The 15,213-nt window shown below is 39.8% G+C and overlaps 1 protein-coding gene across 2 annotated transcripts in view; it reads right to left on the bottom strand.

The window, feature by feature from the left end:
- ZWILCH (zwilch kinetochore protein) overlaps nucleotides 1–15,213 on the bottom strand; it is a 30,000-nt gene that overhangs the window by 7,222 nt on the left and 7,565 nt on the right. For both annotated transcript variants that reach the window (XR_012641317.1, XM_074966599.1), the window contains exons 6-14: nucleotides 14,565–14,644; nucleotides 13,979–14,134; nucleotides 13,702–13,773; nucleotides 10,059–10,152; nucleotides 8,594–8,649; nucleotides 6,701–6,806; nucleotides 5,439–5,518; nucleotides 5,047–5,203; nucleotides 1,496–1,524 (exon numbers count right to left, since the gene is read on the bottom strand). Coding sequence is in view for 1 of the 2 variants with exons in the window: in XM_074966599.1 (XP_074822700.1) it covers nucleotides 1,496–1,524; nucleotides 5,047–5,203; nucleotides 5,439–5,518; nucleotides 6,701–6,806; nucleotides 8,594–8,649; nucleotides 10,059–10,152; nucleotides 13,702–13,773; nucleotides 13,979–14,134; nucleotides 14,565–14,644 (830 nt within the window). In the remaining variant the exon portion in view is untranslated. The remainder of the gene's footprint in view (nucleotides 1–1,495; nucleotides 1,525–5,046; nucleotides 5,204–5,438; nucleotides 5,519–6,700; nucleotides 6,807–8,593; nucleotides 8,650–10,058; nucleotides 10,153–13,701; nucleotides 13,774–13,978; nucleotides 14,135–14,564; nucleotides 14,645–15,213) is intronic.

Raw genomic sequence — 15,213 nt, 5'->3', positions numbered from 1 at the left:
AATGCTTCATTAAGCATATTTCTTGTAACCGAAACACCATGCTTTCTTGCAGCCAAGAGAAGCAACACTCCATGCAACCCTACAACCATGAAGTAACCCTAGAACACGCAGTTTGTTGACATTGAGTCAAATGCCAGTGAAGTTAGAATGTCACTCTCTTCCCTACTTCAAAAAAAAAAAAAAAAAAAAAAAGTTTAGTGATGGTGAAAAAGACACTGGATTATACATGGGACATGTACAAAATAACTGGCAAAAGTTCAAGTTCCCTTTTAATCTGCAAATACACGCCAACCTTGACCTGGAAAGTCCACCTCTTGGGTGAGAAAGTAGTTTAACCTCCATGGCCATGCAATTTTTGGCTCTCTGCTGAAAATACCAATAAAAATGCTAATTGGGATGGCTTGTGCATATGGGTCTAGACTACCAATTCTTTTCACATGGGTCAAACAGCTGTAACACGGTGGTTACTTTGGATCACCACAGATGTGGAAAGACTACCAATGACTTCAGTAGGTTTGAATCAGGGCTTTGGTCTGGGTTTGAGCCAGAGAGCTGGAAATGAAATGTGGAGATGTCATACTAACAAAAATACTACCACCTTGCATTCATAGTGCAATTTTCATTCCTAGATCTGAAAGCTTTTTTACAAAAATGGGGAAGTATGGTCTCCACTTAGAGATGGGGAAAAACGCACAAAGGTTATGTGACTTCTTGTGCATAAGGTCACACAGCAAGTCAATGGCAGAGTCTGGAAGAGAATCTAGATTTCCTGATCTACAATATGGTGCCCTACCCAGGGGACTAAGCTGCTGTTACCAACCACCTAAACTATTAATCCCACACGTTGATATTTTATCCATACAGCAATCCTAGTTTTAAGGAGGTGACAGACTTTCCATGATTAAGAATATGATTTGGAAGAAAAAGTGTTTTTATAGTAGAATTTTAGGACTGTCAGGGTTGACAGTGTTCACTTCAAATACGTATGAAACACCAATTCAGAGTGTTATCAACTTTTGAAAAGAGTGACAAACAAGCAAAACCTTCAGGGGCACTGAAATGCAAGAGCTACAAAACCCTATTTCTAACCGCAATCCTTCACGGCTGAATGTAAATTTTCTCTACTACTGAAGTTAAAATTTTGTTTCAACAGCTGTAAGCACTCTATTCTCAGGAGCAGATCCAAATTAATGGACAGGATTTCACAGCTCCTGACAAAATCCTGGCCATGGTTCTATCATATTTTTCAAGTGGAAGTAGCTCTGTAGATAAGGACATAGAAGGTGGTACCTCAGCTTTGACCTAATTTCTCCTTCCTTTACCCTCTTGCCAGAGTTAAAAAAGTCTTTAAAACACTCAGTTTTCAAGGCTGAGAACTCAGAATATATGTTGTAATCCTGCAAATAGGCTTTATGAATTTGGAGAGAAAATTAATCTAAACAAGTATATGTCAAAACTCTATATTGCTTTCAAAATAAGAATTAAAATATCTCACCAGATAGGTTAATGTTGCAAGTTCTTGGCCTGCAAAATAAATAAAGATTTTTTTTTAAAGAAACAAAAACATGCTACACACTGTGGCAGCTTCAGGCATAAGCAAAACAGGTGGCCACAGGAAGCCACACTAAGAGAAGAGTGCAATCACCACACCTGAGGACTTCTTTGTACTCACTGCTGTAAGTACAAAGAAAAACATGAAGTGGCTGGTGTTGGAGACAGTGGTTGCCAGCCACCAACAGGGCATGTTCCCTTCATGGAAATGCAAAGGGGCAGCAGACGTAGGCATAGCAGGTGCTAGGATCAGCTAGGTCACCAGCCCTAAAGTTCTCAATGCTTCTCCCTCCTAAACAGCGTAAGGTTTGAAGCAGCAGAAACAGGTGAGCAAATGAGAGTGCATACAGGCTGGCAGTGTGGTAGGAAGACTCAGGGAATGAAGAAAAGGTGAAGAGTGAAGCCTTGAAAAAAAGTAGCATAGGCATATAGGCCCACATTAGATTGGGTGAACTATGGTTTTAAATTGAGCTGGGATATTAGCATGAGCAATAGGCCCAAAGCATGTGACCAAAAAGAATGAGAACATCAGAAAGAAAAGTTATTGTGTTAAACTTGTAGTGACCCTTCAAAATACCAGTGTTATCTTATTTAAGGTTTGAGCTGAAGTAATAGTAATAAAACACAATCAACTGGGTATCAGGTGCAGTAAATAATTGACTTTATAAGAAAATCCTTCATATGGCCTTACCTAAGGTCCGATAATTGGCAATGACATCAATAGTTTGTTAAGGGATATAAAAAAGTAAACTCTGAAAGACTTTATTGGTAATACCTGCCAGACCATGATGGAGTCGACCACTATGGGTCTAAGATATCCCTGAGTTTGGCCTGTTTGTAAGTATCCTGATCAAATGCTTATAAATGTTTTGTTACTATTTGGAGGTAGTAAACTGCTTATTATTTAGACTTTCTAGGCATGTTTAGAACAATTGTATAAATGCCATTTGACCTTTGGATTTAATAAAAGGAATTTATGGTTAAATTAGTTTTGTGGTAATACCTTGATAAATAATAATTCCAACAAAGAGTAAGATAAAAGTGACAATGACAAAAATGAACAAAACAAAAAACAACAAAAATGGAAACAACAGCAGAATGGAAGCAAAAGAAACAATGCAACTGTGAGACTGAAGATAAAGCCACAACACCATTGAAGTAACAATTTTTATTTATTTATTTTATTTTTTTTAATATCCCTACATGCTAGCTTCTATTTCAAGGTGTGGCTCAAGAATGCAATTTATTAATTTTGTAAAATAAATGATACATTCATTTTGTAAAATAAATGATACTGTCAGTATTCTTGGCTGTGTTCTCCTCAACCCCTTTTGATTACAAGAAGGGAGAAAGAGAGACAGTAAGGATTTTTCCCCACCTAAAGCATTATCACACCTAAAAACAGGCTCTGGTTAAATAAATAGGATATTATTCAAATTTCTCCCTTCAGATTTTTCAGACTGATAGGTTTCTATCATCTTGACATTTATGAAAACCTACATAAAAAGATTAGTTTAGAAATCTGTTACAGCCTTAGTTATAAGCCATAGTTATTCTGAGATAATTTTTAAATTAAAAAGAAAAGGAGTACTGGTGGCACCTTAGAGACTAACCAATTTATCTGAGCATGAGCTTTCGTGAGCTACAGCTCACTTCATCGGATGCATACTGTGGAAATTGCAGAAGACATTATTATATACACAGACACCATGAAACAATACCTCCTCCCACCCCACTCTCCTGCTGGTAATAGCTTATCTAAAGTGATCATCAAGATGGGCCATTTCCAGCACAAATCCAGGTTTTCTCACCCTCCGCCTCCCCACAGACAAACTCACTCTCTTGCTGGTAATAGCCCATCCAAAGTGACCACTCTCTTCACAATGTGTATGATAATCAAGGTGGGCCATTTCCTGCAGAAATCCAGGTTCTCTCACCCCCTCACCCCCCTCCAAAAACCACACACACAAACTCACTCTCCTGCTGGTAATAGCCTATCCAAAGTGACCACTCTCCTTACAACGTGCATGAAAATCAAGGTGGGCCATTTCCAGCACAAATACAGGTTTTCTCACCCCCCCACCCCCATATAGGTTCTCTCACCCCCCCCACCCCCATACACACACAAACTCACTCTCCTGCTGGAAATAGACTATCTACAACCTATCCTGAAGGATGACCCAACTCTCTCACAAATCTTGGGAGACAGGCCAGTCCTTGCCTACAGACAGCCCCCCAACCTGAAGCGAATACTCACCAACAACCACATACCACACAACAGAACCACTAACCCAGGAATCTATCCTTGCAACAAAGCCCGTTGCCAACTGTGCCCACATATCTATTCAGGAGACACCATCACAGGGCCTAATAACATCAGCCACACTATCAGAGGCTCGTTCACCTGCACATCCACCAATGTGATATATGCCATCATGTGCCAGCAATGCCCCTCTGCCATGTACATTGGTCAAACTGGACAGTCTCTACGTAAAAGAATAAATGGACACAAATCAGATGTCAAGAATTATAACATTCATAAGCCAGTCGGAGAACACTTCAATCTCTCTGGTCACGCAATCAGAGACATGAAGGTCGCTATCTTACAACAAAAAAACTTCAAATCCAGAGTCCAGCGAGAAACTGCTGAATTGGAATTCATCTGCAAATTGGATACTATTAATTTAGGCTTAAATAGAGACTGGGAGTGGCTAAGTCATTATGCCATGTAGCCTATTTCCCCTTGTTTTTTCCTACCCCCCCCCCGCCCCCAGCCTTCTGGTTAAACTTGGATTTATGCTGGAAGTGGCCCACCTTGATTGTCATGCACATTGTGGGAAGAGTGGTCAGTTTGGATGAGCTATTGCCAGCAGGAGAGTGAGTTTGTGTGTGAGGGGGTGGGGGGGTGAGAAAACCTGTATTTGTGCTGGAAATGGCCCACCTTGATTTTCATGCACGTTGTAAGGAGAGTGGTCACTTTGGATAGGCTATTACCAGCAAGAGAGTGAGTTTGTCTGTGGGGGGGCGGAGGGTGAGAAAACCTGGATTTGTGCTGGAAATGGCCCATCTTGATGATCACTTTAGATAAGCTATTACCAGCAGGAGAGTGGGGTGGGAGGAAGTATTGTTTCATGGTGTCTGTGTATATAATAATGTCTTCTGCAATTTCCACAGTATGCATCTGATGAAGTGAGCTGTAGCTCACGAAAGCTCATGCTCAAATAAATTGGTTAGTCTCTAAGGTGCCACCAGTACTCCTTTTCTTTTTGCGAATACAGACTAACACGGCTATTACTCTGAAACCTTTCAAATTAAAAGTCAGCAAAGGAACACACTAAGTGGTAAGTAAAGATTTTATGGGCAATAAGGAAAAAGGCTAAGGTGACAGAGAGGTGAAGTTAAAAAGAAGAAGTCAAAAACAGAGGTGATGGATTGTTTGGGTCAAATAGCCTTTTCTTGTGAATTTCCAGTCATGTCTTTAAATAACAGGTTTACCTATAAAACAACTGACATAATCTTTCTTCATTTTGTCCAGACCAATCTCCAGAAGCATTTGAATTGGAGTGACACCACTGAGGGAAATAGCCTCCATAGCTCCATGATAAGATTGTTGAATCAACTTGCTTAGTAAACTGCTACTCCCTTGATGAATCTAAAAAAAATAAGATTTTTCTTGTAATATATAGATGAAATACACAGTATAATTTAAAAGCAAGACATTATAAAAAAAAGAGACAAACTAATAGTGAACTATTTAAAAACTGAATTTAAAATATGTCAAAATGAGAGTAATTTACAAACATTTAAAAGAAATGTATCCTACTTTATTTACACATCCAAAGCTGATATTTTTATCATGAAAACATATTCAGGATACACATACATACCCAAGGCTGTATCTCACCATGTTCTAGGGATTTTATAATCAGTGTGAAACACTCTACCAAGTCTTGATAGGAAGTGACACCTTGAGAGAAGAGTTATTCCAATATTTAATTTATAATGGCTACAAAAACATCTATCTTCCTTTATCACATAGATGATAAAAGAGTTGACCAATGCACAAAATGTAAGACTTTAAAAAACTTCAAGAACAAAATCCCATAAATGTACTGCACAGAACGGCCCAAAGATAAGTTTAAATGTGAGACTTAACAAAGAGGTCTTGCACTTCACCATGATATTTGACAAGAGGTCTGTGAGAGCAGGTTCCAGAGAATGGCCCTTTACTGATAATGCCTGCCCTAGAGTACAGCTCCAGAACCAACAGTGAAAGCAACTCAACAGTTTATAAATACTGTTAACAGGACATGAAGAGAAAGAGCTGATTTCTCAGTTAATTAAGTCCTAGACCGTGTCAGGCTTTATAGACTGCAGTTCAAGGTGTTTGTTACAAACTGAAGTAAACAGATAACAATGCTTCATGCTCCAGAGAAACTAATATATGCTCTTAACTGCTTGCCTCACTTAAGAGAGGAGTGTCTGCATTCTGCATCAGCAGAAACCATCAAGTACTGATATACCTGAGTAGGGTATATTATACATTTGTATAGAGTACATTTTAGTCATCTGCTTTTGATGTTACAAAGGCATTCATTAATGTGGCAATATTCACATCAGAAAACAATGATCATGACTTCCAAGTCAGCCCTACAAGTAAAAAAAGGCATTTATGTGACAAAACTGTCACTTGTTAATAAAAAAAACAGTAATTGATTTAATTAATAGGCCCTCAAGACTGCATATATTATTTGCAAAGGTTGACATCTATAACATTTTCTGAGGAACTACCTACTTTAAATATATTCCATGAGCCCCAGTAAAGTCTATTTTAATAGATAAATGGCTGTCAGTAACAAAGTAGGTACGCACTATTTATTGCTCAACAGAACCAACAATCAACTCGGCAAGGAGACAATGTGCACATACCACAAGTCACCATACTTTCCTATAATATCGTAAATAGAGCATGCTATCTTATGATTAAATGAATGACAATGAGCCTTAGGCCTGTTTATGGCATAACCATCCTGAAGAGTTAATCAGTTCTTAAAACTTGGAGAAACTTATACCAATTTCTTAAAATATGTATAAAAAAGTGGTATAGGAAATGTGTAAAAGTTATAAGGCAGTGAGAAAAAACACTTACTCTTTCTCATTTTGCACCACAATTGTTCAGCAAAATCCAGGTCTCCTCGTTCATTAAAAAGTGATTTTATTGAACTGTCCACTGCAGCAGAGTCACATTGGACTTTCTGAAAGAGAGAGTTTTACTTGAAAATGCTCCTTCAAAATGAAGTCAAACATTTGTCATAACATTCTAAAGCAGTGGTGTGCAAACTTTTCCAATCGTGCCCCCCCCTTATCATTCACAGAATTTATCGCATCCCACCCTCTATTGCCACCCTTACTTCTGCACTACTACTGGCAACAGTGCTGCCTTAAGAGCTGGGTGGCTGCTAGGCGGGGCGTTCATGTTGTTTGCAGTGCAAGAGGACTATTTTTTTAATCCCGCTCCTGTCCTGCCCCATAATACCCAGTCTATTTTTATCCTGTTCCCACTGTTATGATAGTGGGTTCTGCAGGACTCACAGGATCCCAGTTTCTTCACACAAACCCCAGAGAATCTCATATGCTCCAGTTTGCACACCACTATTCTAAAGATCCACATAAATCAAATCCTCTCCAATGGCCAAGTCTATTCGCAAGATTAATATTTCTTCTCCTGCCCAATCAGTAGTTTGATAAATAAACATATTTCATACCAATTAAGAAACATGCTTTTACCAAGTCTTAACAAACCAGTGAGGAGCCACAGTCCTAACCTCTTGGGAAACAGCTAATTCCTAAAGGTTATGTGCCCTCGAAAAGGCATTGATGTTGGGAAGAAAGATTTCTGGCCATTGCAAGGCAGAGCTTGACCAGAATTCTTGCCTAGAATGAGTAAAAATGGACGCTGACTCCCTCAAACCTATCCTTCCACTGTGACTTACAACTGGCTATACTAGTATAGACAGAAAGTACTGGCATAAACAGCTGCAGTAATGGAATTAGAGAAGCACCAGTAAAAGATATGACTAGTACTGCACAGGTTTCACAGGTGATTTTGTTTTTTCTTTTAATATATGACTTGCAATGCACCAAATACAAAAAATAAATAAATAAATTACCTGAGCATATAGTTTTCCCCATGATCTTTGATGCAGGACTAAAGTTTATGATTTTGTTGCTGTACATTAAATCACAGACTTGAGATCAAAATGGAAAATTAATTTATTTGACTTAACCGTCCCATAAAAAGAAAAAAAACTCAACTATGGAGGGAGGAAGACAAATAAATAAAAATACTAACATAATTACTAAATAACTACTAAAAATAAATACAAAAAATATTAAAATCCCTACAAAATTGTATGAAGTTATTTAAGGCAGGAAATTACCATGGTGGTGTGTGTTACATAAACAGCTAGAAAGATAAATTTGCCAGTTTCCAGACCCTCCAGTAGGCCATGGACCACTGGAGAGCCAAGCCGCGGCAGAGTGAAACTGGCACAGAGATCAAAGTCGCTTCATGCAAGAAGGTGAAATAGCAGCATGAGACTGATCACTTTAGGAGATGAGAGGGGAAGATTAAGATGATGAAAAGTGATCGTGTTTGGAAGAAATCAGAGAGAGAAATCTCCAACCCATAGGTAAAGAGGAAGAGAGAGAAGGAAGCAGACCTTTGTGGAGTTAATCCACTCCTATCCATCAGGATTGGTGTTGCCTGCTGGAGAAGATCACAGCTACTTCTCTTTGAACATAACAATCAAGTACTAAAAGCTAAGTAAAACTCCGGGGAAAATGCTAAATTATAAAACATTGAGAGAGATTTTGAAAAGGCACAAATGGCATTTCGCGTTCAGCTAAGTGCCCAACGGCTACATGTACTTTGAAACAATAGATCTCCTACAGTTCATGCTGAGTAAGGACAACAGGGGAAATTTTCAAAGTACTGCAGAGACAGTGAAAGAAACAAGAGGATGACTGAAAATACACATACCTCTGCATCATTTTTATGTACTGATGTATTAAATCCATCCAGTTTATTCTTTAAATCTAGAAGGGGGAGGGAAAGGAATTGCACCACTATAATCATGTATAGCTGAACAACAGTATAAGTCTCAGATATGTTACAATTTTGGTCCTACTAACAGACATTAGCTGGATGGATAACAAATACTGACAGGTATTATCTTTCTTTGTGAGTCCTTCTAAACACTGTTTCTACTATTCAAAATTAGAAAATAGAATATTTGAGTTGGAAGGGACCTCAGGTGGATGATCTAATCAGGCTTATGAAAAAAAATCCTCACCCACTAAAAAGGAGTTCATAATGCTGTCATGGGTTCCTTGCCCTCCTCAAGGGCGGGGAGGTGGAAGAGAAGGGTTTGGAGGTGTGCACACATGCGTTGAAAAAAAATCACCACACTCCTGCATCTAATACATTCAGCTGCATAATGGAAGGATTTGTTATATTATTTGTATATGCCCATCTATTAAGGACAGTTTAGTCTGGGATGGTCCCTTCTTGTGTATTTTTAAAGTAAATTGTTTTGTCAGTTTTTCACACTTACTTTTACAATATTCAATATACAATATTTTATACAATATACAATATTTTACAATAACTTTTACAATAGTTGCCTAGAGATAGCTTGTTAACACCTATCCTCTCTTCACTAATGCTGAAACGATGGTTTTATTGTTTATCAACATCTCTGGTTTTCTTCCTTATATTTTTTTGCTTCTCTGTTAGTCTATATGCTAATTTGTGGATATTTTCAGTTTCATTCTAAAGTTCTCCATTTCTCTTCTTCTACATCCATTTTCTATAATCTTAAACTTGCATGTCTGTAGCCGCTCTGACATGAATTTTTTTGCGCACAGTGGCCAGAATTTTCAGAAGTTACTAGTGATTTTTGGAAGCCTCCGTTTGAGGCACCTTAAAAAGGATGTACTTTCAAAGAGTGGGCATTTGGCACTTTCTGAAATTCAGGATAATTTTGGATAACACAAGTTGGGCACACAAAGATTGGTGTACTGAAATCACTAGTCACTGAAATCTTGGCCACTATGTTTACATGTGTCTTTCCTGTCTCAGTCTGTAAACTGTTGTACAAGAGATTTTTATTTGTCTCATTTCATTTTTTTCTTCCTATTCTCCACAACATGGGAAAAACACTAAGGTTTACCCATTGCACAGGACTCTCATGATTTCACCAGGAGAGTTAGAGGTATACAAAGTAACCTGTTTCTTGAACACTTTTGGTGGACTACAGTACCTTTATAAATTACTATTTGCAGTTCCAATACTATCATAATCTTATGTGGCATTTTCATTTTATTCTTGTGAAATTTTAAGTCCCTTGCAATTTTTTTCTTAACATAAATTTTGATTACAGGATTTGCCCTTCTCCACACAATTTCACCCAATCATAGCATCTCAAATTATTAAACAAAAATACCATTCAGAAGTTCCTGGACGAGCTCAACCGCTGATTCAGCTACCAAAGGCTCAGGCCATTCAGTCACACCAGTCTTCAAGCCTTCAGCCAAAACCTAAGAGCACAAAAAAATCCAGAGACACTTATTTTGTTTGAGGTTCTGCACATAACAGAGAATATAAAAGTGTATTAAACTTGCAAAGAAAAATTACCCACCATATGAAAATTCCACCAAGAAATGTATATGGTACGCAATACTGCCAAGCTAATGTTGTGTTAGAAACGTTTGGAATGTTCTGATTTGTGTGTTCTTTATTTCTCAACCTTAACACTGCATTAAAAATTATTTTGCATTTAATATATTCATGTAATTTCAAAGAACCTTTTAAACAGCTACAGAGATTCTAAATAAGAACACCATCCAATTGTGGAGGTAAATGCTTGGTTGCGCAGGTGGTGTCAGAGATAGATCTTTGGATTCTTTGACCCTGGAACGTTATTCCAGGAAGGATTGCTTGGAAGAGATGGGATCCACCTAACGAAGAGAGGGAAGAGCATCTTCGCAGGCAGGCTTGCTAACCTAGTGAGGAGGGCTTTAAACTAGGTTTGCCAAGGCATGGAGACCTAAGCGCCGAGGTAAGTGGGAAAGAGGGTGCAACAGGGGAGCCCTCCTGATTCACACTGAGAAAGCAGGGCAATCAGCTAGTTATCTTAGGGGCCTGTACACAAACGCAAGAAGCCTGGGAAACAAGCAGGAAGAATTGGAAGTCCTGGCACAGTCAAGGAACTATGATGTGACTGGAATAATAGAGACTTGGTGGGGTAAATCACATGACTGGAGCACTGTCATGGATGGGTATAAACTGTATAAAGGACATAAAAATATACTGTTTAAAGGTATAAAGGACAGGCGGTGGACAAAAGGTGGAGGACTTCCATTGTATGTAAGAAAGTAGTATGATTGCTCAGAGCTCCAGTATGAAACTGGAGAAAAGCCTGTTGAGAGCCTCTGGGTTAAGTTTAGAGGTGAGAGCAACAAGGGTGATGTCATGGTGGGCATCTGCTATAGACCACGAGACCAGGAAGAGGAGGTAGACAAGGCTTTCTTTGGACAACTAACAGAAGTTTCCAGATCGCAGGCCCCGGTTCTCATGAGGGACATCAACCACCCTGACATCTGCTGGGAGAGCAATACAGCAGTGCACAGACAATCCAGGCAGTTTTTGGAGAGTATTGGGGACAACTTCCTGGTGCAAGTGCTGGAGGAACCAACCAGGAGCCATGTTCCTCTTGACCTGCTGCTCACAAATAGGGAAGAATTGGTAGGAATAGAAGAAGTGGGTGGCAACCTGGGGAGCAGTGACCAGGAGATGGTCATGTTCAGGATCCTGACAAAAGGAAGAAAGGATAGCAGCGGAATACAGACCCTGGACTTCAGAAAAACAGATGTTGACTCCCTCAGGAAACTGATGGGCAGGATCCCCTGGGAGGCTGATTGTGGCGGAAAGGAGTCCAGGAGAGCTGGCTGTATTTTAAAGAAGCCTTATTGAGAGTGCAGGAACAAACCATTCCGATGTGCAGAAAGAATAGACAATATGGCAGGCGACCAGCTTGACTTAACAGAGAAATCTTCGGTGAGATTAAACACAAAAAGGAAGTTTGCAGGAAGTGGAAACTTGGACAGATGACTAGGGAGGAGTATAAAAATATTGCTCAAGCATGTAGGGGTGTAATCAGGAAGGCCAAAGCAGTTGGAGTTGCAGCTAGCAAGGGATGTGAAGGGTAACAAGAAGGGTTTCTACAGGTATGTTAGCAACAACAAGATGATCAGGGAAAGTGTGGGACCCTTACTGAATGGGGGAGGCAAACTAGTGACAGAAAATGTGGAAAAAGCTGAAGTACTCAATGGTTTTTTTGCCTTGGTCTTCACAGACAAGGTCAGCTCCCAGACTGCTGCACTTGGCAGCACAGTATGGGGAGGAGGTAAGCAGCCCCAAGTGGTGAAAGAACAGGTTAAGGACTATTTAGAGAAGCTGGACATGCACAAGTCCATGGGTCCAGATCTACTGCATCCGAGTGCTGAGGGAGTTGGCTGATATGATTGCAGAGCCATTGGCCATTATCTCTGAAAACTCATGGCGATCGGGGGAGGTCCCGGACAATTGGAAAAAGGCAAATATAGTGCCCATCTTTAAAAAAAGGGAAGGAGGAGAATCCGGGGAACTACAGACTGGTCAGCCTCACCTCAGGCCGTGGAAAAATCATGGAGCAGGCCCTCAAGGAATCCATTTTGAAGCACTTGGAGGAGAGGAAGGTGATCAGGAACAGTCAACATGGATTCACCAAGGGCAAGTCATGCCTGATCAACCTGATTGCCTTCTATGATGAGATAACTGGCTCGGAGGATATGGGGAAAGCGGTGGACATGATATACCTTCATTTTAGCAAAGCTTTTGATACAGTCTCCCACAGTATTCTTGTCAGCAAGTTAAAGAAGTATGATTGGATGAATGGACTATAAGGTGGATGGAAAGCTGGCTAGATCGTTGGGCTCAATGGGTAGTGACCAATGGCTCTATGTCTAGTTGGCAGCCAGTATCAAGCAGAGTGCCCCAGAGGTCGGTCTTGGGGCCAGTTTTGTTCAACATCTTTATTAATGATCTGGATGATGGGGTGGATTGCACCCTCAGCAAGTTCGTGAATGACACTAAGCTGGGGGGAGAGGTAGATACACTGGAGGGTAGGGATAGGGGCCAGAGTGATCTAGACAAATTGGAGGATTGGGCCAAAAGAAATCTGATGAGTTTCAACAAGGACAAGTGCAAAGTCCTGCACTTAGGATGGAAGAATCCCATGCACCGCTACAGGCTGGGGGCCAACTGGCTAAGCGACAGTTCTGCAGAAAAGGAATTGGGAATTACAGTGGACAAGAAGCTGGATATGAGTCAACAGTGCGCTCTTGTTGCCAAGAAGGCTAATGGCATATTGGGCTGCATTAGTAGGAGCACAGCCAGCAGATCGAGGGAAGTGATTATTCCCCTCTGTTCCGCACTGGTGAGGCCACATCTGGAGTACTGTGTCCAGTTTTGTGCCCCCACTACAGAAAGGATGTGGACACATTGGAGAAAGTCCAGTGGAGGGCAACGAAAATGATTAGGTGGCTGGGGCACATGGTTTACATGGAGAGGTTGAGGGAACTGGGCTTATTTAGTCTGCAGAAGAGAAAAGTGAGGGGGGATTTGACAGCAGCCTTCAACTACATAAAGGGGGGTTCCAAAGAGGATGGAGCTCGGCTGTTCTCAGTGGTGGCAGATGACAGAACAAAGAGCAATGGTCTCAAGTTGCAATGGGGGAGGTCTAGATTGGATATTAGAAAAAACTATTTCACTAGGAGGGTGGTGAAGCACTGGAATGGGTACCTAGGGAGGTGGTGGAATCTCCATCCTTAGAGGTTTTTAAGACTCAGCTTGACCAAGCCCTGGCTGGGATGATTTAGTTGGGGTTGGTCCTGCTTTGAGCAGGGTGTTTGACTAGATGACCTCCTGAGGTCCCTTCCAACCCTAATCTTCTATGATTCTGTGAACACAAAAAATGTAAAAAATACCTTTCCTTGTGTGTTGACAACCAAACTGATATGAATTGGGAATTTCACATTTATACTTACAATCAGAAACTGCAGTTCTCTATGTAACTGGAACACAGGACTCCTGGGGTCCCCAGATTCCAGTCTAATGTTCTGAAAATTCCAAAAATACACATCAGATTTTGAGTTTGGAATACAAATTTGCTAAAACCTTATTAACGAAACTGATGAACTATTTATTATGAATGTTATCAACACACTATATTGCTACTGCAACAATAATGTAATCAGCAAAAATTAGCATATTTTCTGTGATCTACAATACTTGGTATAAACAGTGACAGAGGCTTTCTCCTACCAATGTTGCTGCTGCAGTGAGTGGAGGTGTCTGTAAAATCTTATCCACAATACTCCATGTAATATCAATATATATATTACTCTCTGATTCAATCACTGTATCCTCCAATGTAGTGGATCGAACGAGCTCATATTGAGCAAAGCCTTTGGTTGCCACCTAGAATGAATATATTTTAAATAGACATTTAAAACTGAGATCTACCTTTCTAAGGATTATTTTCAAAAGAATGTTATGTGATACTTCCTGAAGCCTGCAAAAGAGCCCTAAAATGCCAAATCAACATAGTACTGGGCAGGTGTTCCATCAATCAAACATTTTTAAGAGAACTTTAAAAATAAAACTTGGCTAGTGTCAGAGAAACATACTGCAATGTCGCACATCCAAAAGTTAGGTACCATGTGTGGTCCCTTGCTTCCCAGATTAGCAGGAGCTCACAGTGCTACAGATCCACACACAAATCAAGATATAAACACCACCCATAAAGCTAACCAAAAAGTCCCACAAATCAACAAATATACAAAGAATCTTACAACTAAAATAATTAAATTTACAATATTCAAAGCATGGGAAAGCATGAAAAACCTACAATAGATGAGCGATGTCTGATTTTGTGTGCCTTTTTGAGGTCTTCTAGACTTGCAAAACAGGTTATATCAGCTGTAGGACCTGGGAAAGGAAGAGAGACTTTCAGAAAATGCTAACCACAAATTGAATTTAGCACTCAGATGTAATTATTAAGTGATCAAAATGGAAAAAATAAGTGGCGGTATTCTCCCAAGGTCCACTCACAATGCAAATTCTGCTCACTTGTGACACCAGAATAAGATGCCATTCACTGTAAAGCTATTCTTCAAAATACAATCATCCCTCTATTGCTTTTGTACAATTAGCAGTGCAAATTAATGGCATTTTTCAATGTTCAGTAGGGTTCAGTTACTATATATAAGTGAAATGAATGGGAGAAATTCTCAGTTCCCTAAAAGTTGTTGGTACAGCTCTGCAGACAGTCTGACACAATACCACTGCATTGATTGCATTCCGGTCACACTTTGAAGGTTATTTTTGATACCATTTGGGCTAGAGACAATTATTTTAAAATGAAAATTTAGATTATAGAGCACAAGTGGACACCCATCATGGGAATATTGCTTGTTACTGTATTAACTCTCATTTATTTCTTGTCCTCCCCTCTTTCAACTTTGGGGAACGGCTGACTGTGTAACGTTACAGCCAAG

The sequence above is a fragment of the Natator depressus genome, chromosome 10 (genome assembly GCF_965152275.1).
Source record: "Natator depressus isolate rNatDep1 chromosome 10, rNatDep2.hap1, whole genome shotgun sequence".
NCBI classification, from domain to species: Eukaryota; Metazoa; Chordata; order Testudines; family Cheloniidae; genus Natator; species Natator depressus.
Note: the sequence above shows the minus strand (reverse complement) of the source record. Positions and strands in the feature narration are given on the sequence as shown.